Source organism: Molothrus aeneus, chromosome 26 (genome assembly GCF_037042795.1).
Source record: "Molothrus aeneus isolate 106 chromosome 26, BPBGC_Maene_1.0, whole genome shotgun sequence".
In the NCBI taxonomy this organism is placed as follows: domain Eukaryota; kingdom Metazoa; phylum Chordata; class Aves; order Passeriformes; family Icteridae; genus Molothrus; species Molothrus aeneus.
The window spans coordinates 3,231,430-3,254,146 of NC_089671.1; the positions used below are offsets into that span (position 1 = coordinate 3,231,430).

The 22,717-nt window shown below is 37.5% G+C and overlaps 1 protein-coding gene across 1 annotated transcript in view; it reads right to left on the reverse strand.

Moving 5' to 3' along the window:
* The window catches only part of CEP112 (centrosomal protein 112), a 194,148-nt gene that overhangs the window by 149,594 nt on the left and 21,837 nt on the right, over positions 1-22,717 (reverse strand). The window contains exons 9-17 of the mRNA XM_066566089.1: positions 13,286-13,372; positions 11,005-11,104; positions 9,722-9,840; positions 8,585-8,728; positions 5,817-5,971; positions 5,376-5,493; positions 4,327-4,419; positions 3,473-3,532; positions 872-951 (exon numbers count right to left, since the gene is read on the reverse strand). Coding sequence (XP_066422186.1) covers positions 872-951; positions 3,473-3,532; positions 4,327-4,419; positions 5,376-5,493; positions 5,817-5,971; positions 8,585-8,728; positions 9,722-9,840; positions 11,005-11,104; positions 13,286-13,372 — 956 coding nt within the window. The remainder of the gene's footprint in view (positions 1-871; positions 952-3,472; positions 3,533-4,326; positions 4,420-5,375; positions 5,494-5,816; positions 5,972-8,584; positions 8,729-9,721; positions 9,841-11,004; positions 11,105-13,285; positions 13,373-22,717) is intronic.

A 22,717-nucleotide genomic window follows, 5' to 3' on the forward strand; every position in this document is an offset into this window, starting at 1 on the left:
ACTGAATACTTTCAACAAATAACTTCTGGTTTGTTTCAGAATAATCTGTTTCACCTAGAAATTACTTCCACAGCTTTGACTTTTAACTGGATTAACACATGGAAAGAATAATTTACATAACCAAAAATGGAAGGAGCATAGCAAGAGTTGATCTTGTCCTATGTGCATCTGCTGTACATAAACCACTCCCTTGCTCAGAAAACATCAAACTTGGTGCTTCCTGATTAGCTGTTCATGGACAGAGTCAGCAAAAAACCTGCTCCAAGTTAGTTAAGGAAAACTGTTTGCTACAGAGCATTTCCCCCAGCTTTAGATCCACATGAAGAACAAATACTGCCACAAAGAAGAGTTGTATCAAAGAGAAAAAAATCTGCATTAGACTTGTAATTTGTGGATATTAAACATAAAATATAAAATCAGAAGCATCATCTAGTAAATTAAAATATATTTTAAGTAAACACACCTTTCAAATTTATTCAATGTTCTAGAAGAGCCCAAAGCAACAAGTCTTTAGTTTTAATTTTTAGTTATTTACTTGCTATGAATAAACTCTGAATTGAACCTGGGCCCATTTATTTGAGAGAGCAAGACCAGCTGACATCATTAACACTATTTATTTTAATTAATTCTCATTAATTCTATTTTATTCCTACCACTTAAAAGTCAACAAATTTGGGTGAGTTGGTTCTTACTTTATTTTTTTCATTTTTCTTGTTGATTAGAACACTGAAGGTGCAGCTTTAAAACAGGAAAAAACTATAGGAGGGCAGTTAGATGAGATAAAGCATAAGATTATTTAATAAATAAATATTAATAAATAAATATTTAAAAATACCAGGGGTAGTTCAAGAATTATTACACATTCACTTACTTCAGAACCTGTTCCAGGTGGCAAATTTTCTTTTGAGCATTCCCTTTTTCTTTATCCAGGTCACTCCTAATGCCATTAATCTGCCATTTAAAGAAAAAAACACCAAATATTTTAGCCAAAACAGCGTCTGAGTTAAAATAAATCAATGTTTTAAATTCTAAAAACTATTTATTTGCATGTTCCTTTTCCACTGAGGCAGACAAATCATCCACGGATTTCTAAAATTATGTGAAATGCAAAAGCAGAGATTAACAGAGAGATGAAGTATGGAATGTAGCCAATGAGCTATTTTCCTTCTCAAAGTGAGTTACTGTCTAGAATAAAGAAATACCAGTAATTACATAAAAAAGGAACTCGATTTTCTTCAGGTAAGTACAGAAAAGCAGATAGGAAACTGCCTAAAATAGTGCCCTGTATTCTCTGAGGTGCAAATTTGTGACCAACCAGAGGGAATCACTTCTGATCAGTTCTTACAATAAAAAATATCAAACATAAATAGATAAACTTCCTAAAGAATAATAGAACAATTAGCAATAATAATCCTAAAAATAGTTACAAAACCCTTTGAATTTGGCAGCTTCCCAGGTGAAGGCCAAACCACAGGTCTTTGTAATGTTTTTTGCCAAGAGCAGGTTAAGTCCAAGAGTTTGTACATAATCCAAGAGTTGTATTGCTTTAGAATTGCTTAAGGAACAACGTGGGGATGGGAGATACAGGAAATCCTTTATCCACCTACAGCCATTTGTAATGTAAAGAAATACAAAATAAAAGACAAGAAATAAAATAAAAAATAAAATAAAAAATAAATAATAAAAAATAAAATAAAATAAAATAAAATAAAATATTAAAAAAAAAAGAAAAATGTGTTTTACTAAGTGTGCAGGCCAGTGAAAAAACAAATCCAGAGATTCTCTGCTGTGAGAAGTTTTGTGGAGGTGTTCACTCCAGGAACACTTAGTTGGGTTCCAAGAGCTTCCAAATCCATGAGCTGTCTATTAGAGAATGAAGAAGCTACTGCCAAACCTGATAAAATTCTATATATTCAACAGGTGGCCTGGGAATGGCTGTCAGGAATAATCTGTCACTCTCCTGATGCTGAGCTGAATGTTTGCAAAACAAGCAGTGGATTATTTATAAAAAGCAGGTGTTTCCTTGGCTTGTAAAGCCATTTAGCCTAACTGGTTCCTGATCCAGCAGATAAGCACATTTAATCAAACAGTGACATTTAAGGTTCCTACCTATGATTTGTTTGATGTTTAAGTATCCTCAGAGGCAACAGCCACTGCAGACTCATAAAGATTATTAGATAATGGGTAGGTTTTTAAGTGAACAGATTGCAGCAGTGACTTCACAATTCCTTTACTTGTTTTAGTATTTTATGGGCCAATCCATCCTGGTTTATGGATTTATACCCATACATTATTCACTGGTATTTTTCTTCTCGTCCTCTCTCAAAAATTTGAGCTTGAAAACAGTTACACCAGAATTTCTGAACAAACTGCTGTCAAGTTATCTATAACAAGAAAGGCTCTGCTTCCTTGTTTGCTGATGCAGAATTCCTGCTTCCCTCCCTGGGCTCACTGGTTGGAGGCATGGCTGACACACCCTCAGCCCATGCTTAGGAGCTTTCTCCCCAAAAGATCCTCAAACCTCAGTCAAATTGTGCCAATATATTTTTATTTTGGCCTGCAAATCACTCAAATCTGGAATTTTTCTTGAGTTCAACATTTATAAAACCCAAGATTTGACTAAAAAGACAAATGTAAGCTAGGTTTAAACCAAGGCAGATCCTGGAACAAAGAATGTTTTGACTTCAATGTTAGCAGAAGGAACTAACTCAAACCAAAACCTCTCTACAATTCATGTCACAAGTGCTATTACCAAGTGACAAGTAGCTGGGATCACAATCCATTATTTTATGTTATAAATTTGCCACATTTGGCAATGACATGTTTGAGTAACACATCCTTTCAATTAAACAGGCATCTAAGGCACCCTCTGGCTGCACATGAGTTGCACATATAATGTCACTAAAATTGAAGTTTAATTTGAAGCCTATTGATGTTCTGAGTCTAAAAGAGCAGGCAGGATTTGCAAAGTGCTTTAAGATGAAGTGTTTCTGATGAAAATTACATTTTTTACTTGAAGTTTCTGCTGTAAAAACGATGCCTGTTGACAATATCTAGAGAACACATGGAGAAGGATGGAACAGAGACACTCTGGGGGAAAAGGAGTGTGGGAGAACACATGAGCACTGGCAGAGGTCAGGCCAGGTTTCATTCACTTCATTTTCCTTTCAGTAACAGCAGCTGCCACCACAAGCAGTGTACACACACAGGACAGGCTTCCAATTCCACTTTTTTGGGAATGCCATCCCAGCCTCCATCCCCTGGCAACAGGTTCCTAAAATCAGAGGTGATATCCCTGTCCTTAAACAGCTGTCCTTAAAATATTACTTGACTTTGTCCAATTATTTTTTCCAAACCGTGTGAAGTGCTTGGATTCCTCAATTTACTATTTGGGGGTTTCAAAATTTCAACTTTTAAGTCCTGTAAAGAACAAAGTTGTGCAGAAGATGGGAGATTTTCCTGGAAATATTACCTGTTTCTCATATGCACGCTGCATGCGAAGCTTGTCCTGCTGAACCTTGTATTCTTGCTCCTGCAGAGGAAAAGATGTGTATTCTAAATCAAAATATCCCATTTTTCTTCCATTTCAGACCATTCATCAAACACAGACATTAGCTATCACATAGAACAGTTCATAACAAAATAAAAACCTACTTTATATCATCATGAAAAAATTCTCTGACATAGAAGAGAATTTAACCAACACCAAATAACACAACTATCTCCAAAGTCATGATTCATGTTTGCTAAAGAGAAACAGCAACTTGTTCTCCTGAGCTATTAAAATGCCATTCTGTACTATATCAACTGTGAAATGAAAGACATTGGAAGAAAAGTAGATGCCAAAACTCAACCAGGACTGATACATGATACAGATGTGGAACTCATTACCCTGAGATAGAAGGATTAATTTAAATGCCTACAGGAAGACAGAATATTGAACTGAACTATTAAACAGTGCAAATTAAAAACAATTTTGAAACTTTAAAAATGTTTACAGTTTACGAGAAAAAAAAAGATATTCATCATTCTTTGTCAGGCTTCTTTGTAATCCACCAATAGAGATTTAAACTCTTTTATTTAACATGTGAACTATAAGAAACAGTCAGAAAACTTCTGTGAAAATTCTGCTCTTACCTCTCTTTTAGCCACACTTTTTCAATCAACCTTTAACCATATGTGAAATTTCATATATTTCCATTCATAAAAAAGAAACAAGCAAGCAAGGTATATAGAAGTACATTTAAGGATGGATATCTAAACATTTAAATCATCAAATGAAGTAAAAAGAGTTGGTCATTTCTGAGAAAGAAAGTCAGGGCTCACCCTCAGCTGTTGCTTCCTTTGATGTTCAGCATCTTGCAGTTGTTGTTTCAGCAGAGCGATTTCACGGCGTAATTCTGCAATCACATCACAAGTCTGCTGGGATTTAACAGAAAAAGCAGTTTTTGTCTTGGAATCCTCATTAGCTCTTTTGCATTTTTCAATTTATTTCTCTAAAGTTTCCAGAAACTGGAAAAATTATCAACTTGGGAGAAAAAACCTGTATGAGTTTATGGTTCTGGATGCGTCAGTTTGGGCCCTCTGGTGAGCTTAGAAATGGAAACCACAGCACAAAAAAACACAACTAATAATAAAAAAATCCCTACTAAAATCTACTAACAATTGGTAGAAAGAAAAATACCTTGTAAATGAAATGGAGTAAAGTATCATCAAAGCTCAGAGAATTTCAGCAAATAAACACCAAACACCCCACTTGTCCTATGGCTCTATGGATTAATAAATGGTATTTAAAACTTGAGTCTTTTCTACAATTATTTAACTTTAAAATCCCTTTAAATATGTGCCATCTCTGTACCTATGCATATTGGTAGATATCAGCCTGACAGATGCTTTTCCAGAAACAAATCTGAGTTATTACATTTTGGGTGAAACCTACACTTGCAAAATATAAAATTATTTCCTTAAACACATAAATATTTAACACAATGTTCAATACTATGAGGCCTGCAGGACTATGTTTTTCTGGAAAAAATATTTTCTGTCATGGAAGAGGCTTTATGAAAACATTAAATCTTCAAGGGTGTATCCAGAATTTTTACAGGAGCACAAACAAAATCAGGATGTTAATTGTACCTTATTTGAATCAGCTGTACAATACACACACACACCAGAATGACCAACCAACTTCAGATGATTTTTCAGTCAAATTTGGGAATGAAAAATTAAATCTCAATTTTATTTAAACTTACACTCATGACTAACCTGAGGAACTGAGCAATCCCTTGGATTTATTCATAAGCATCATATTGATAGTGAGGAGAACACTTAAGAAATAAACCCCATTTTCCTGCCTGTTACACCTGGCAGCATACCTGAGCTTGCTCCTGCTTCAGAAAATCTCTATCAACATCAAATTTACTTTGTAGTTGCTGAAGGTTCTCCTTGTATTCCTGCATAATCTGGTCCTTGTCTTTCTGAAGTAACTTGTACCTACACGGAGCAAGCAAACAGAATATGGAAATTGCTTTCAGATTTTGGCATTTTACCTGCTCAGTATCAATTCCACGGAGTCTGCACGTCTGCCACGTGCTCTTGTCACAGAATGAGCTGCTCATAAATAATGGAAAGGTAAGACACTCCTCAAGGTGGTCGTTTGGGTCACTTTAAATGAGTCTGACACCAATTAATATATTTTCATGAGAGTTTTCTAATGTCAAATGCCATTCAGTGTGTTCCTGGAACAAAATTAATAATGTTTGCTTCTGGAAATTCCATATTCTTAGAAGTTGAACAACTAATTGTTATTGAATTACCTTTCTGTCAGCTCCTGAAGTTGGGAGCAGACCTCCTGGTAGCGCAGTTCTGTCTCAGTCTTCTCCTGAGATAATTTCTGACGTTGTAAATTACTATTTTCAGCCTCAACAGTCAACTGCTGCACACGGGCCCCCAGCTTTTGGACTGTCTCGTTCTAAAAGAATAAAGAATTATTGAGAAAAGCCCAGAATCAATGAGGGAATACCCCAGTTGTTATTCGGTAGCCTTGAGCAACAAGGTTCTCTGATGATGCAGAGACACAAGAGTTACAATGGCAAAGCTGTCATCAATCCTGACAGTAAATTCTATACTGTATATAAAAACAAATATATCTTCAAAATGTGGGTGTTTATTCCCCCTCAAAGCGACATCTCTTCTCCCTTACACAGAACAGCATATGCAACTGATTTCTAAATTACAAATCCTCTCAAATGGGAGAAAAAAACAATATTTCAATGGAAAACCACAATGGATGATAATATATACAAAGCATTTTTAGACTTTTCAGAAATCTCATTGCAGTAACTTTCAGTAAATTACAAGCATCTCTCAAAAGTTGTATCTTTTTCCTGGAACTTCATCTCATGATATAAACAAATGTAAAAATGAACAGAATAAGGACAGGCAGGTAGCATGAGACTACTCCAGGCCTTCCCATTCTTCCCTAAATGTATGGTAATATGCAGGGAAATGAGGGAAGAATTCCTCAGGAGGCTGCGGTCAGAAAATCAGACCCAGAGTAGGTATCAGAGCTCTTTTTATATTAACAAAGGCCTGAAGATGAGGGAAGTGGAACAGAAATTTCACCCACTCCTAAAGTAAAATAAAACCCCAACTATCAGCCCTGTGCAGCCCCTGCCCTGTCACTGGAGGTGACACAAACCTGAGCCAGGGCAAGAACCTCCCTCAGAGACATCACCTGAACGGCCACCTGAGCTCTGGCCAGTGGCCACAGAGATTTCACAGCCACAGCACAGCAAAATTCTCCATCTGTGCCAAACTGCTCAGTATGGGTTTGGTTTTCTGGGGGAAGAGGGTTGTTTGCTTTGGAGACTTGGGGGTTTTGTCTGTTTGGTGGTTTTCTGGGGTTCTGTTTTTGTTTTTTCTTTTTAATAATTAAAAAAGGAGTAATTTTAATATACCACTGAATGTAATTCCTGGCTGGCCCCATGTCCCTCAAGGAAGTTCATCCTTGTTCAGGGAACAAACCCCTCCTTATCAGCTCTATGGCATTAATGAAATGGCTCAGCCAATTCCACTCGCTAACAGCACTGGCATTCCTGACAACATGAAACTCTGAACAGGGAAACTCTGAAACACCAACAGAAAAAAAATTTCAAAATCAGGAGAGAGAAAGGAGAGAGAGAAAAAAAGAAAACTAATTTCCAGTGACAGTCTAGTCTTTCATCTTAAGCCCTGCCTTGAACTCTACCTTGTTTAATTATTAAATCAGAAGCTGCTCGGCAAGATCTGTCTAGTTTTGATGGTTCTTAAATTCAATCTTGCTGACAGACTGTGTCCATTTTTCTCTGTATTTACTGTTACCTATGACATGATCTGAATGTTAATTTTTAAATTCAACATTCATTAATAAAGGAATAAATTTTGTTTGACATTGTCTTTTCACTTATTCAATTTTTCTCATACTTCATCCTGATGAAAAGTACAGGATGCTTTTTTGAGGTTACTTGTTAATTTTTTTGCTTTTTGCATCATTTATATAACAGGTACAAAATCCAGATTATACCTAATTACATGCTTATAATTACTCTAAAAAAGAAATGCAATAAATTAGAATAATCAATACTTATTTTAAAATCCTTTTAATGTCATCTTTCATCTAACAGAAGTATTTGCTCAGTCAAAGAGGAGGTGGGTGAGTAAAAAATCACGTTTCTATGAAAATAGATGTAATATATAAATGATCTACAAACCTGCAGAGACAGAAGTTCTACTAACTTGAATCAAATATTTGTAATTAAGGACTGATTCTAAGATATCAGTGTAACATTGATTGAAGGGCTGTGCCCTGCTTAATTTTAGCTGGGGAATAAAATCCTTGCTTGGACTGGCTGCCAGGACAGTGCCCTCTCCAAGGAGAGAACAACTGCAGTATTGAAAGTAAGGATATACATGCATGAATAACAGAATCATGGAATGGTCTGGGTTGAGAGGGACCTTAAAAACCATCTGATTCCAGCCCTGCCATGGGCAAGGACATCTTCCACCATCCCAGGTTGCTCCAAGCCCCATCCTGTAGCATTCACATTCTCTGGAAAAATCCCTTTGCCCAGGATTCTCTTCTGGAAAGCTGAGAAGCTTTAGAGAAAAGGAAAACAATTTTTATCTCATTTGCTTCTCCTGTGTTGTGCTCACATGTGGAATGTGTGTGGAGATTGTTTACCCACAGGTGATTGTTTCATTGGATTCTGCTGTGAGTTGTTTTGACTCATTGGCCAAGCTGTGTCAGGACTCTGGAGAGAGTCACAAGTTTTCATTATTATCTTTTTATCCTTCTGTCTGCATCCTTCCTGTATTCTTTAGTATAGTTTAGTATAGCATTCTTTAATATAACACAGTATTATAAAGCAATAAATGAGCCCTCTGAGCACATGGAGTCAGATTCATCATTCCTCCCTGCCACGGGGGTCCCTGCAAATACAATACCATCCAACCCGGCCTGGGGCACTTCCAGTCCACCTGAACACGAACAAATGGAATTTTACATTTTAAGAGACACTTGTGAGAGCTTCACAACCAAACCTACAGTTGACTGTGTCTGCTGCAAATACTCCTCCTCCATCTTGGCCAGCCGGGCGTTGGTCTCCTCCAGCAGCTCCTGCATGTCCTCCGTGTGCTTCTTCCGGATGTTGAACTTCTCCTTCTCCATCTCAGCCACAGCGTCGTGGAGCTGCGCCAGAAAAAAGGCACAAAGTAACAAATGGCATCTACAGCTAGCATTGAGAAGTGTTAAATTATTATAGCATACGGGCGGAATCAGTGAAAAGCCCAGGTGTCACACTTCTGTCCTCTCTGAAAATATTGTTTCTCTGAAACAAAAAAAGATTGTGGCTGCTTATCCCTGGAAGTGCTCAAGGCCAGGCTGGATAGGGCTTGGAACACCCTGGGATAGTGGAAGGTGTCCCCATGGCAGGGGGTGGCACTGGATGAGCTTTAAAGTCCCTTCCAACCCAAACCAGTCTGGGATTCTATGAAAAAAATAAAAAACCCAAACAAAAAAAGAACCCAACACTGGAGCCTCAGGATCTTCATCACAAAGGACAATTTATGATTTATATTATGACTTGCCTTTAAGAAGGCAAGAATTAAATCCAACTTCATTTCTACATGCAGGGCTGCAAAAAAATTAAATTGTACAGCAAACTTCATGAATGGAGGTGGGTTTGTCCTTTCTGTGACCCTCTCTCTCCTGAGAGGGGGAAGCAAGACAAATACTGACAATAATCTGGACAAAGGTGACACTGTCTCACAATAAACATGCTCTTCCCTTTGCTATGCTGTTGTCTTGAGTTGAACAATAAATAAAAATACATTGAAGAATTCATGACCCATTGCAAGACTAAGAGTTCAAAGGAATCACCGTGACAGCAGGTAGCAGCAGGTTTATCCAGATTAAAATTCCATGTCAGGTCAACCAGAAATAAACACTTCCCTAACAGATCCAGAGACTTGCCAGGAGGCCTGATGAACCCCAGGAACAGGGTGACCAGCTGGGTGCAAAAGCATCAGCAAAAAAGAGTCTGATTACTTCAGGAAAAAATAAAATCAGCACAAAAACCACCCCTAAAACATATTCTGTGTATTTATTTTTTGAGTGACAAAATGTACTATCCCAGATAAACACTGCAGGAGTCTGTCAAAGGAGGGAAGCATTGTTCATTACCCTTTTCTCCCACTCATTGTTCAGGCAATCATTGCTTTGCTCACACATCTTCTTCAGCTCTGCAATCTGCTGCTCTTTGGCTTCTCTCACAACTTGGGACTCACGAACAAGGGTCTGAACTGTTAAAAATGGGAAAAAAAAATAAACAACCATTCAAGACCTTTGGGATTTTTCAGTGTTGGCAGTAGATACAAAAAGTTTATGTCAGTGTTCCAACTGACTTGGCTTTCTGATGGTTTTTAGCTCTTAAATACTTAATGGATGTGCTGCTTTAAGTTGTAGCACTTAAACTGTGTCATTACAAGGTGTTCTCTCTTTTCTACTTTGTTTACAGAATATTTCAGAGAGAGTTTTCCTTCCTGAAGGAGTAAATATACATCAGCAAAACTCTGTATAACCTCAAGAAGACAGTTATTTTAACCTGATTTTATGAGCATCCTTAGGAGAAAAGGTTCTTGTGAAGGTAGAATGCCCAAGACACACATGAAAATGAAGTTCCTCAACTTAAATTGCAAATTATGGCATCACCATTAGTGGAAAAAGTGGATCTATATTCACACTCCACTTTGTTTTGAGGATTTTCATTACCTGGGACAGTGTGGGCATCTCCAATTCAACCTGTTCCAGCCAAGAGCAACCACCAGCCCACAGAGAGAAGTCCCAGATCCCTTGTTGGACAAATTACTTTCCCAAGGAGCAGGAAACAAAATACATGGAGCGCTCTTCCTTTTTGTCCATAGATTACCAAACTCCTGTATTATTTTCCAGTGTGGTTTAGTCCATAGAGCAAATGGACTCCAAGGAATTCTGAAAGAAACTAACACTGAAAAACTGCTGACAAGCCACTCTGAGGGTGAGTTTTGTACTCGTGACACGCTCAAGAGCACTCATGTTTGAAATCTCCTGCCGCAATAGTCTTAAAAATAATCCACTGTGGTTTGATTAAAATGTACTGAATGTATAAAAAAAATGAACTTTGAGCCAGAGACTCCAAAAAAATGGAAAGAAATGGCCAAAATATTTCAGTGGCATCAAAGAAACTTTTTTTGGTGACGCGCAAAAAACCTGTGTTCAGTGTAATAGATCACAGGCCTCTTGGAACACGTGGGTTGGAACAGCAGAGACAACTGGACAAGAATCTCAGAATCCAAAGGAAAAAATTAAATCAAGAGCTACAAATGATGAAGAAAGGGATGTGTGTGGAGGAACACGCAAGCCCACAGCCACGAGAGAATGCAGTACAATACCACCACAAAGAAGACAACCATGAGGATAAAAATCACCTTTTTTCTCCAGTTTTCTTATCATATCCTCAGACTCTTTTTGTTTCTTTAGATAGTTGGACTTCAGCACATCTATTTCATCATTCTTTCTATCCAAAATCTGCAGAGAAAACTCAGAATATTTTAACATATGTCCAAAACATTCCAATCTACAACCAGTGCATAAGATACCTGGTCTGCCAGAAGTCCTCACATCATGCAGGATTAAGTGATTGAACCTAAATCATTTTTCCAGCTACAAACAAAGAACTGGTTTAGACAAATGTAGGAAAAAGCAGATTAAAAAAGGAGTTTCATGTTTTAAGGTGAGTTTTTTTGGTTTTCCTTTAAACCAGGGCAAACGCAGTGGTGCTTTTGTTGAGGTTGGAAGTTTCATGCTGCTTTTGCTGCAAATAGAAAAGATTTCCATACTTATGTTGCCTAATAGTATTTAAAAGCATCTAAAATTCTCTGCAGATTCAAGAAATATTTAAATAAGTTGGTGAACTTCATTACAGTCTTTTGTGCTTCACCAATTGAAATTCTTCACATGGATCCTAAGGAACAATGGACTGGAACAGAGCAAGTATAGGAGGGTAACTACACCCACATTTCTGTACAGGCTGAGTTTGGAAATAAAAAGCTTGAATATTTGCACACTTTGAGATAGTATTTTAATTTAAACTTTGTGTTTAAGATAAAGATTAAAGTTGCAGAAATTTTATAACAGTGCCCCAAATCTCTTATCAAACAGCAGCTTTCATCTTAAAACAATATTACTCCATCTGCAATAAACGTTTTGTGTCTTTAAAGATTAATATGACACTATTTAACCTTTTCTAAAATATCCAACGTTATTAAACGACTTCAAAAGACGGAATTCTAACATCAATTAGGAAGGGATGACAACTCAAGGGATGAGAAAGCATTTAAACTATTTCTTATTCTCACAAAGCTGTTTCCTTTAGACTCTCAGCTTTGCTCACTGCTTCTGCTCCAAGGCCTTGAGAACAGATGAGCCAAATATGCACCTGACCAAATATTAACATCCTCTCAGGAGGCTTTGATGTGTCACAGAGTTGTGTCAACCAACTTCCTCCAAGGCTGTGACTCAGTCTTTAGGAAACAAAGCAGAGGGACTGACTGATGCCGAGCTTACAGCGGGATCAGCAGGATCGGGATCAGAGCCCTGCCTGGGGCACCTGGTATCTCCCAGCACTTCACCCCACCTCTAAAACATGGTATTGAAAGTCACAGCATGGTCTGGGGTGGCTATAATCCTCCCAGGAGGGGTGTGTGGCACAGTAAAGAGAAACCCAGAGAGCTGGTGCCATGTTAGTGTGGTATTCACATGCCCTCTGAACAGAGAGAAGCTGTGAGACAAGCAGAGAAGAAGGAAAACACAATTCTTATCTTGCCTGCTGTGCCTCTGTTGTGCTAAAGTAGAATATGGAGATTGTTTACCCAAATTGAGGATGTTTTGTTCCCTTGGCCAATCAGGGCCAAGAAGTGTGTGTGTGTGTGTGTGTGTGTGTGTGTGTGTGTGTGTGTGTGTGGGACAGTCACGGGACAGTCACGACAGAATCAGAGATGAGCACAGTTCTGTGCAGTTGTGAGCAAGAGTGACTGCATGGCAGATTCAGTTTAGATGAAATGTACATAGCATAGTAAAATAATTTATTTGCCTTCTGATGATGGAGTCAGATGCACCATTCTCTCTCTCCTTCATCAGAATCACCTTTGATTTACAATATGTTAGTGCCACAAGAATTCAGAGTGCATAAACTTTAAAAATGCAGTAACGTAAATCAAGGGGTGATTGGTGACCTGCCTCTGCTCTAAGACAGTGTCAAAACAGGACAGGACAGCAAGCACTGCTGCTGGGTGAGCCTGAATACATGTGATATATCTGTGGGTTTTCCTACTGTTATATTTTGCATTTTGTCCATGAAAATTTAATTTTGTTCACATTCTTTTCTAACACAAATGTTTTCTCTCCAACAGAAAAATCACGAGTTTATGATTTCCCACAGAAGTTGTTATGCTGGTAAAATAGGTTGTCTTGTTCTAACAAACAAATTGCCTTGTATTTTCATCTCCTTTCTGCAAGTGCTTTCCCCTTCCTAAGTAAAATATTCTGCGTTCCTCTCAGTTTATGCCAACTGTTACCTACAATTTGACTTCCACTGAACATTAATTGCAATTGTGAAGAAGCTAAACAACTGATAAATATTTATGATAATCATAGTCTCTATTATTGTTTAATACACTGCTTTTGGAAAAAAGTACAAACACTTCCTACCTTTTGAACATCAGCATCGTGCTTCTGTTGTAATTTCAGTTTTTCTTCATGAAATTTACCTTCTGCTATTTTCATTTTCATTTCCAGCTTTAAAAGCAAAACAGAATAGATACATGATTTAAATAAAGAATAAATTACACCAATGACCTTTTCATAACTTTTTAATAATTCATTTATGTCTTTCAGAAGGCAATGGGAAGTCACCAACAAAGAAATCTTATGAAAAGAATCTATATTCAGTTTCTCAATATTTTCATATTTATTCAATACAATTGTTAGCAAAGATGTCATCCTACATTTCTTCAGAGAAATGGATTTTTAGGATGTTTTAGTTGGCAATAAACACAACTGCTACTGCCCAGAACAAGTTATCATCCTTAATTTAAACAAACACTTAGGAATAAAACTTTAATATTTCTGTTAATATACCAAGTTTGGTAAACTCATTTTCATTTCTTTAGGCAGGTGTTACATTTACACAAAGAATGTCCTTTAGCCCAGATGCAGGTTTATTTTTGTTTGTTTTCTATTATTCACGGAGTTCACATTATAAACACATTTCCTTTTAAAGGTGACTTATGATGGGATTAAGGATTGGATCACTGAAATACATTTCCTGTTCTGCCTGTGTTTGTTCAAAGCTGTACTTGAACCCCTCCAACACAAAAATACACTGCCAATTCTTCCTCAGAGTCTCAGTTTCCATCTTTCAAGTATTTTTGAATCTCCTGCATGTTTTGAGAACGCCATTAAAGGCGGTCTTCAGGACAGCTATGAGAGGAATTTCAATCTCTCAGGCTTTTCTAGAAACCAAAAGTGACACCTTGAGTTCAAACTCGGGCTGTTCCACTCCTACATTTATTAACAGTCACTTTCAGAAAGCAAAGTGGACTGAAAAGCTTTTCCAGAAGACAGACCCTGATTCCCCTCACTTTAGAAAGGGAGCACCAAAGCCCCTCCAGGAGATGACTCCAAGTGGTCCTTGGCCAACAGAAAACTTTGTGTTTGACTTTTGGGTGTTCTGAAAGGGGCTGAGGTCCCCCCACCTCGAGGCTGGACACTGCAGTCCCATCACCACCCAGCCACTTCCAGCTCTCACATTTTTATTTAGCCCAACTCAGAACATGACTTGTAATATCCCAACTCACAAACTCCACAGGAATGAACAGCATTATTCATTCTGCCTTTATTTTCCATGCCCTTGACTAATCAAAAGTTGCCATTCAAGCATGAGTCTTTACTTCACACAGACCAACACTAAAGACAGCACAAATTATTCATTTTTTATATGACTCATTTGTCTCACAGGTTTGTTGGGACTTGAAAACATCACAAGGTTATCATGACTTGAAAACATGAGCTACAAAAACCCAACTCAATTCAATGAGTTCATTTCCTCAATGCAGGAAACACAGAAGGCTCCTCAAGAAGAGAAAAGAGAAGGAAGAGCAGAAAATTGTTCAATTTTCTGAACTCATCAACTGATGAGTTGTACCCAACAACCCCTTATTACACCACAGATAAAGAAATCCATTTCCCAACTGTTAGCACACAGACTTATGCAAATTAATGGAGGAGGGAAAAAAATTATGTTGACAATTAATCCAAAGAAAATAAATCATATTCCCAGCTGTCAGCCAACACTTTCATCTTCCCAAAATAAGCATTATGATAAAAGTGCATCTCCTATCCATGAAATCTACACATATGTATATATGAAAAGAAATATATGCATATATCACTGCAACAAAGTGACATTAGAGAAGAAAATCTTAGTACCAGGTGATGAATAAGTGTTGATTTAATAAAAAGAGCACAGTAATCCACTTCCAGATTGACAGCTTGTGAACATGCCATAAATAAATATGAAGGTCTCATACCAACACAAATACTAGAAACTAAATATGAAAGAGACTCCAATCTACTTGAATTATATTAATAGCTTATGAATGACTTAGGTACAGCTACTGCCCTCACACAGCTACTAAATCCACCCAAATTACATTTAAAACTCATTAATCAGAATGTCTTGGCTGATGGAAATGAATCCTTGCTGGCTTGTATCAGCCAAGAGCTGGTCTAGGTTTTATTATTCTGTACACTGAAATAATACAAAAATAAATCAAAATGGAGAATTTCACTCAGATTAAAGATGGACATACATATTTTCAAGTGCTCCTGATTGTTCTCAGCCACAGGATGTTTTCCCCTAGGCTGACACAGAACTCCCTGTACTTGAAGCTGGTTCCCACTTTTCATTAATCTTCCCCTTAGCACCACCCTCACACTTGCACCAGTTCCCATCAATTTTAGCTCATTAATTCATTACACCCCTTCCACCAGGACATTCATCTCTTAAAATGTCACAGTTCTGAGACTGCTTTCCAAAAAGGAGAGCTAATTGCAACCAAACAACTGGAAAAATGTGTCCAAGATACAGAAATCAGCCCTTAATGAATGCAACCACTGTAATAACAAAGTAGGTTGCTTTTCCTCTGAATATTAGAAATAAAATAATAAAAAAATAGGTGAAAAATCACGAAGTCCAACTCCTCATCAGGTGAGGGCTAAAAAGGGGACACCTTGAAAAGTACTCAAGGTCCTCAACTACTATAAACTTAATGAAGTTTCAGCATCCCAGGCACTTTTCTGCTCCATGTGCTTCATCCACAACTTTCCTGATTTTTAGGAATCATTGCTTTGCTCCCACATCTTCACACAATTGCTTTGCTCGCATATCTTCTCCACAATCTGAGATAAAATTTTCTAATTTTATTTCTACATATAAAGAAATGTGAGAAATCCCATATTAAAGTGTCTGAAATTCAACAGTTGATGTGCATATGAAGTTTTCAGCTAGTGTTGAGAGGAAAGCTGTGTTTGTACTGAGTAACTGGTAAAAAAAAATTTAAAAAATTAAAAATCTCCAACAGCATTTAAATTTTGTAATGGTCCATAGTTCCAACCCCACATGTATCTTCATCATAACTTCTGGATGTGTTAATTTGAGCATTTGATGTAAAAATAGTGATATATTGGTTTAAAAATCCAACACTCAATTTCTTGAGCGGAAAACTGGCAGCAAACATGAGCACAACACCACAGCGTCCTATAGCAAAGCCTGGAGGACTGGTTTCATTTCCAAATCTGCTTTTTGACCCACCCTCCCTCTGAGGCAGACTCCCAACATCACCACATACGTCGATAAAAAATTGAGTCATGTAAAGACGTTTTGTGCAGTGATCTCATGAAGGCTGGGGTGGAAGCAGAACGGCTCAGCTCTCCCCAGCTGGGAGTGAAATGCATCCCCTTCCATTTGAAAGCTGAAGCACATCATTAAATACTAATTTCAATCAAGGAGTATCTTTCAAATTAAAACCACACCAAACCGAGGTGGAGCCTGTCCACAGATTCCAAATGTCAAATCTCAGCTTGTCCCAATTTCCTGTGGAACAGCTCTAGGTAACTGCATGTGCTGCTCTTCCGAGCACTTCAGCTTGACTTTATTTATTAAACACATATTAAGAAACAAAATAACCTACAGCAGCACCAAAGAGCTTCACAAGTTTTGGAGAAACCACATAAAACCAACTTTTGTAAGTCGTTCACTTCGTTAAACGCAATTTACGGCGCTCGCGCTCGTTGGTTTTAATATCTTTTATCACCAGTTAGGAGGCAGCAGAGAATATGAAATTTATGGCATGTTACCATTCAGACAAGGAAAAAAAAAAGTGTAGATATTTAGCTATAGTTGGGAAGTTTGCAACTATGTATGAAACGCAGCCATTGCTGTTGGCTGAACATCATTCCTTTGGATTTCTGTCATTGTTTATCCTCCTCACAAAGAGAATGAGGCAATTAAACCCTAAGGCCATGTAAACAATACTGATGTCAAACATCTGTGCTGTCCCTGTTATTTAAAGCCATGAAGGGTGGTAGCAACAGAGCTGCTTTTATGTGCCTAGTCACACTTTCTTCCTCATTTAAAAAAACAAAACACCACCAAAACCAGCAAATAGTTACCTGAAAATGGGGTTTTGGGATTTCACTGTCCTGATCCCACAGCACAGCTCAGGTGTTAGGAACATTTAATAACTGTCAGGCTTAAACTCACACAGTCTCATCTGCAACTGTCATAAATCTCCAGGGGATGGGGGAAAAGTGATCTCTCCTTTTTTCATGACAGAGGACAAACATTTATCTTGTCCCCATTTACAGAAATCTGTAGAAATATTGAAATACCTGATTTAAAAGCAAATCAATAAGTAGGTTAACAATATGAATCACTGAACTGCTGCCCACTTGTCTCCATTCCAGGGCTCACCCTCAGGCCAGGGGGGACATCTCAGAGCTTTAAAATCCATCAGATTGGGGTTTTTGGCTATTTGACAAAACAGAACTTGTTTCTTGCCAGGTTTTTTTTTCCAAGCTATGAATATATGGGGGAGGGAGGGAGGAAGGGAGGAAGGGGGAGAAGGATGTAAACAATAAATGAGAACTTCAAAGTAAGAACTAACAATGCAGAACAATGACTTGTATATCTTACAGTACACGACAAAAGTTATTTGTCTTGGTGTTGTGCAGCTGCTAAAAGGAATCAGTGCACAGCACACAAAGCTTTGATATTTCCACAGAAGAAAAAGGTTTCTTAAAAAATATCAACAAACAAGTCAAACTTTCTACCAAATTGTGCTTACTCAATTTTCACATGCGGGGTTAAAATAATAAATATTGATAATTTATACAGTGTTTTAAACCATACAGGAAGGCCAAGACAGAAGAGACTGGACTTGCAAAACAGTCAAGACTTATTATAAATACACACTGACTTCAGACTAAGGTAATTTGGAACAGTGCATTTCACTTGATCATTAACAAGCTGTCTTGTTAATTGTGTCCTTTCTGTATCACACTGTACCCTCAAAAATTTTTAAGATTAGCTTTGAGGTATATTAATACTTTCCACATTTTATAAAAAAGACTCAGAGTATTTAAAAGAAAATCACTGGATTTTCTTTTAAATACTGCAAAACAGGAAAAAATTATATTTCATGACAATATATTTGAAGAGAAGTTTCAGTAGTAAATATAAATTTTAATAATATTGGAACTAATCTTCCATTTTCAAATGGAATAGCTGAAAACTTTGCATTCAGTTTACAGGATGTGAAAAAAATACTGTTCACTTGCCATTTCAGAAAATAAACAAACTTATAACTACATTTTGAAACAATACATCATTAACCACTCCAATTACAGCGTTGAATATCATCAATGTTTTTGTCCAATGCAATGACTGAGGTGAAATAAATGTCTTGGAAACTCTCTGCTGCAAAGAGCTCAGGAAACCAGAGATGGACTGAAATAAAAACAGCATTAAACAAGTGGAACAGCCAGAAATTAGAATGTAAAAAGCCCCTTTATAAACATGGCATTTTGCCCAGATTCAAAGGTCCCTCCACAAAAGTCCATGTTTATAATCTGGACTGGATTATTTGACCTAACAAACATTTATAATTCCCACCACATATCCACTCTTCTTTGTATCTTTACTCTTCAAAAACAATACAATTGCTATTTCCAGTTGCAATATTTTTACATATTACTCTTTAATAGGAAACTGGATATTCACTTAATTAAAAAATTAATATGACATTGCCCCATTCTTATAGCTACTAAAATTTAGGGCTTTGTGCTAAATCAAATGTTACCAGCTTCCCCCATCAAGGAAAATCTGACTTTTTAAATGACATTGAAATTAATAAACGCTTGATACAGAGAAATAATTGAATGGACAATTGTTCTTATTCATATGTAAATGTCATTAGGCTCTTTCAAGAGAGAACAATGTATTTTTCATGGATTTCCATGCTGGGGGTGGTGGGAAGAAGGAGAAGAGAGAAGGAGAAATGCACCCGGCTCTGTATCCCAAAAACTGTAATAAGTGGAAACGGTATTTGTGCTCTCAAGGATGTTTTCTCTGGCCAATGAACATAACATGGATATTAGCACTACAACATATCCTGTTATTTAACAGCTTTATTTGCAGGGTCCCACTTCCACATGGAACAAATGTCTGCCACCAGTGGGAGACACTGACATCAGCAGGGACCAAAAAAAGTTCAGTATATGTTTAGAAATTAAGACAGCTTAGCCACAGCAGTATTAAATGCAATTTTATAAAAGACAGCACAAAAATGCAAGAAGCTGTATCTTCAGTAGCCAGCACTGAGACCTGAACCCAGCTGAATCTGTGAGCATGCAGAAATCACAGAGGTATCAGAGGGATTTAGGGAAATATGAATATAATGAAAGGCAGCACATGAGAATTTCATGGAATTCTGCACAGGGCCCAGTCCAGTGAATCACTCTGAATACAGTCACCAACACTGACTTTTTCTCCTCACTGTTATTCCTCTCTTTTTTATGCTGCATTTTAGCAGCTACTGAACTTTTTATACTCATTTCAAGATCTCCTAAAGCAGCCACTAAAACTGTGCTCCCACCTTCTTTTCACCAGTAGAAATAACAGTGTACAACACCTACTTTTTCTAGTCAATGTCTTTTCTCCCTCAAAAATCAGAATCTAAACATGAAAAAAAAAAGAAATCAAACTTTCTTCCTCTTTTTTTTTTTTTTAAAGAGAGACACACTTTGAGGCAGAGATTAATCATGCAGCAAAAGATTAATTCCCAGCTGCTTGGCAACCATCTGGACATTCTACTGGTTAAAACACTAGTTTGAATTGCTAACCTACCCCTTTGATCTTTCTCAATGTCTCCAGCCCATATGTGCAATAATTAAAGACATAGTTCACAAACTATTGCAAAAAAAATAAATAAATAACTGTACATGTACATCTAGATCTCCACAAGCAGCCTGACTGCTATCAGGAATTATAAATCAGCAGCCAGTTTATGAAAACATGTCTCATCTTGACATCCACTGTGTGTCTCACACCAGTCTAGCAATAAAATAAGGTTTGGGGTTTATTACATTACATTCTGAAGAGTTATCAAAGCAAGGCAGGATGTGACTTCCTCACCAGGAACACAACGGACAACTTGCACATGTTTTTGGGAGCAGGACATTAATCAGGCAGGAATTGTGTTAGCAGCAGTCAGGATTGCTGTGATTTTAAATATGAACGAGCAGATTCCTGCTCAGGACGATTACTCAGTGGTGAGAATCAGTTCACAACTGGATTCTCCAGATAAATCACACCCTGCATTCAAAACAGACACAGGGGTTGTGGAGAAAAGGAGAAAATTCAAATGAACCAGAAAATAGTTGCTGTCACTGCCTGGAATATTTTCAAGGGGAAATAAAACAGTGTTTTCAGAAGCAAGTTGTCACAAGAAAAAAAAGTTACAGAAAAGTGAAAATCACAATGAAAGGCATCATTATGTCATATCTGCCTTTTCTTGCCCCCTCATATGGGTCACACTTGTGTGAACAGTAAGCAACACACGTTCTTACATCTTAACAAGAATTAAAAACCAGAATTAAAAGCCTTAACAATCTTTACCCTTGGAAATCAGCATGACATTTATGAGCAGAAGTATGGCTTGGACAGTCCCCAGTGAACAGGATGACAAAAGAAGGGGAACAGCAAAGGAAGAGAACTGGAAGAACAGAGGGATAATAAGAAAAAAAATTCCAACACATGAAGCTCCAGTTACTGTAAGACTCAGTTTTTGGGCCCACTCAAGGGTTTTCAGAAAGTTCATCAGAACCACTCTCCTGCTGTTATTAAAAAGCACAAACAGCCCCAGCACATCTAAGGAGGTTCCTTGAGCTGCATCCAGCTCTCCTGATTCCATACACAGATGTTTCTATATCCATCCACCAAGATTTAAACTCTAGAGACATACACAGACATGAGCACACACTTTTAATTCAATATATTACACAAAAGAACAATACTGATATTTTTTTTACCATCCTTGGACATATGAACAAAAATATTTCTTTTTAATGAGGAAAAAATATAAAATCCATGATGTAGCTAAAGACACAATAATGTTAATTTTACAGTGGTTTAATTACAAGAGTTCTTTTTTAGGACTCCATATTGGCTTTATTTATTGCTTGTATTTGGCATGAATTTAATATATTTAAATACTTCACTATGGAACAGGGCAATTAAGAGGAAGAAATCAAATCCAGCAGGACAATTCCCACTGATCACCATCTCCTAATTGCAGGGACTCTTATCTTCAAATGTTCTTTCCTTCTCTCTTCCATGCTAACACCAGCCAGTGTTATTCACTCTCCCTCCCCGAGTTTTACAACTTTCTTTCCTCCCTGCATTCCTTTCCCTACATTCTCTGTATGGTCCCTCTTGGGGGAAATCCATATCACAGCCCTCATGCAATTTGCTCTGTTTCAAGTTATAATCTCCTGCCAGATAAGTGAGAAGCACAGTAAATCTGCTGCTTTCAACACCTTCAATCCAGAGCCCTTTTAGCCAGACCACGACTTAACTGTATCAGCACTGCAGATTTTATCTTCATGTAAATATATCACTAGATCCCAACACTTCTGCTGCAGTAAAACCATATAAATGGCTTGATGATCTTTATAAACAAAATTTGTGTCATGCAGCAAAAGGGAGTGCTCATTCCCAAAATAAAAGGAGAAAAACAGAAATAAAGATTACAAAGATGAAGGTCCTAAATAGCTTTTTAAAAAGGCTGCATCCTAAAGATAAGACTTCTTGACTCATAAACCCATAAAACACTCTTCGTTTTTCATCTTACTTCTGGTCCTTGATCCATGAAGATGCATTTTCAAGGGGAAAAAAAAAACAAACTTCTTTTTCCCATTCTCTATGTTCTCTGTTATCTTACAGCACCTATCTCATCTCTCCTTTTCCTCATTCCCCAGCCCACATGACAAAATGATGGAAGCTGTCCCACAGGTGTTCTCCTGGAAACCCAGCCACCGCCTTCCCCACAACTCCAAAGGTCCAATGCATCCTTGAAGATGCATTTTCAGGGGGGAAAAAAATCCCAAACTTCTTTTTCCCATTCTCTGTGTTCCCCTGTATCTTACAGCACCTATCTCAGCTGACAAACTGGAGGAAGCTGTCCCAGGGGTGCTCTCCTGAAAACCCAGCCACTGCCTTCCCCATAATTCCAAAGGTCCAATGCATCCATGAGAATGCATTTTCAGAGGGGAAAAAAACAAAATTTCTTTTTCCCATTCTCTATGTTCTCTGTTATCTTACAGCACCTATTTCATCTCTCCTCTTCCTCATTCCCCAGCCCACATGACAAAATGATGGAAGCTGTCCCACAGGTGTTCTCCTGAAAACCCAGCCACCGCCTTCCCCACAATTCCAAAGGTCCAATGCATCCTTGAAGATGCATTTTCAGGGAAAAAAAAACAACAAACAAACTTCTTTTACCCATTCTCTATGTTCCCTGT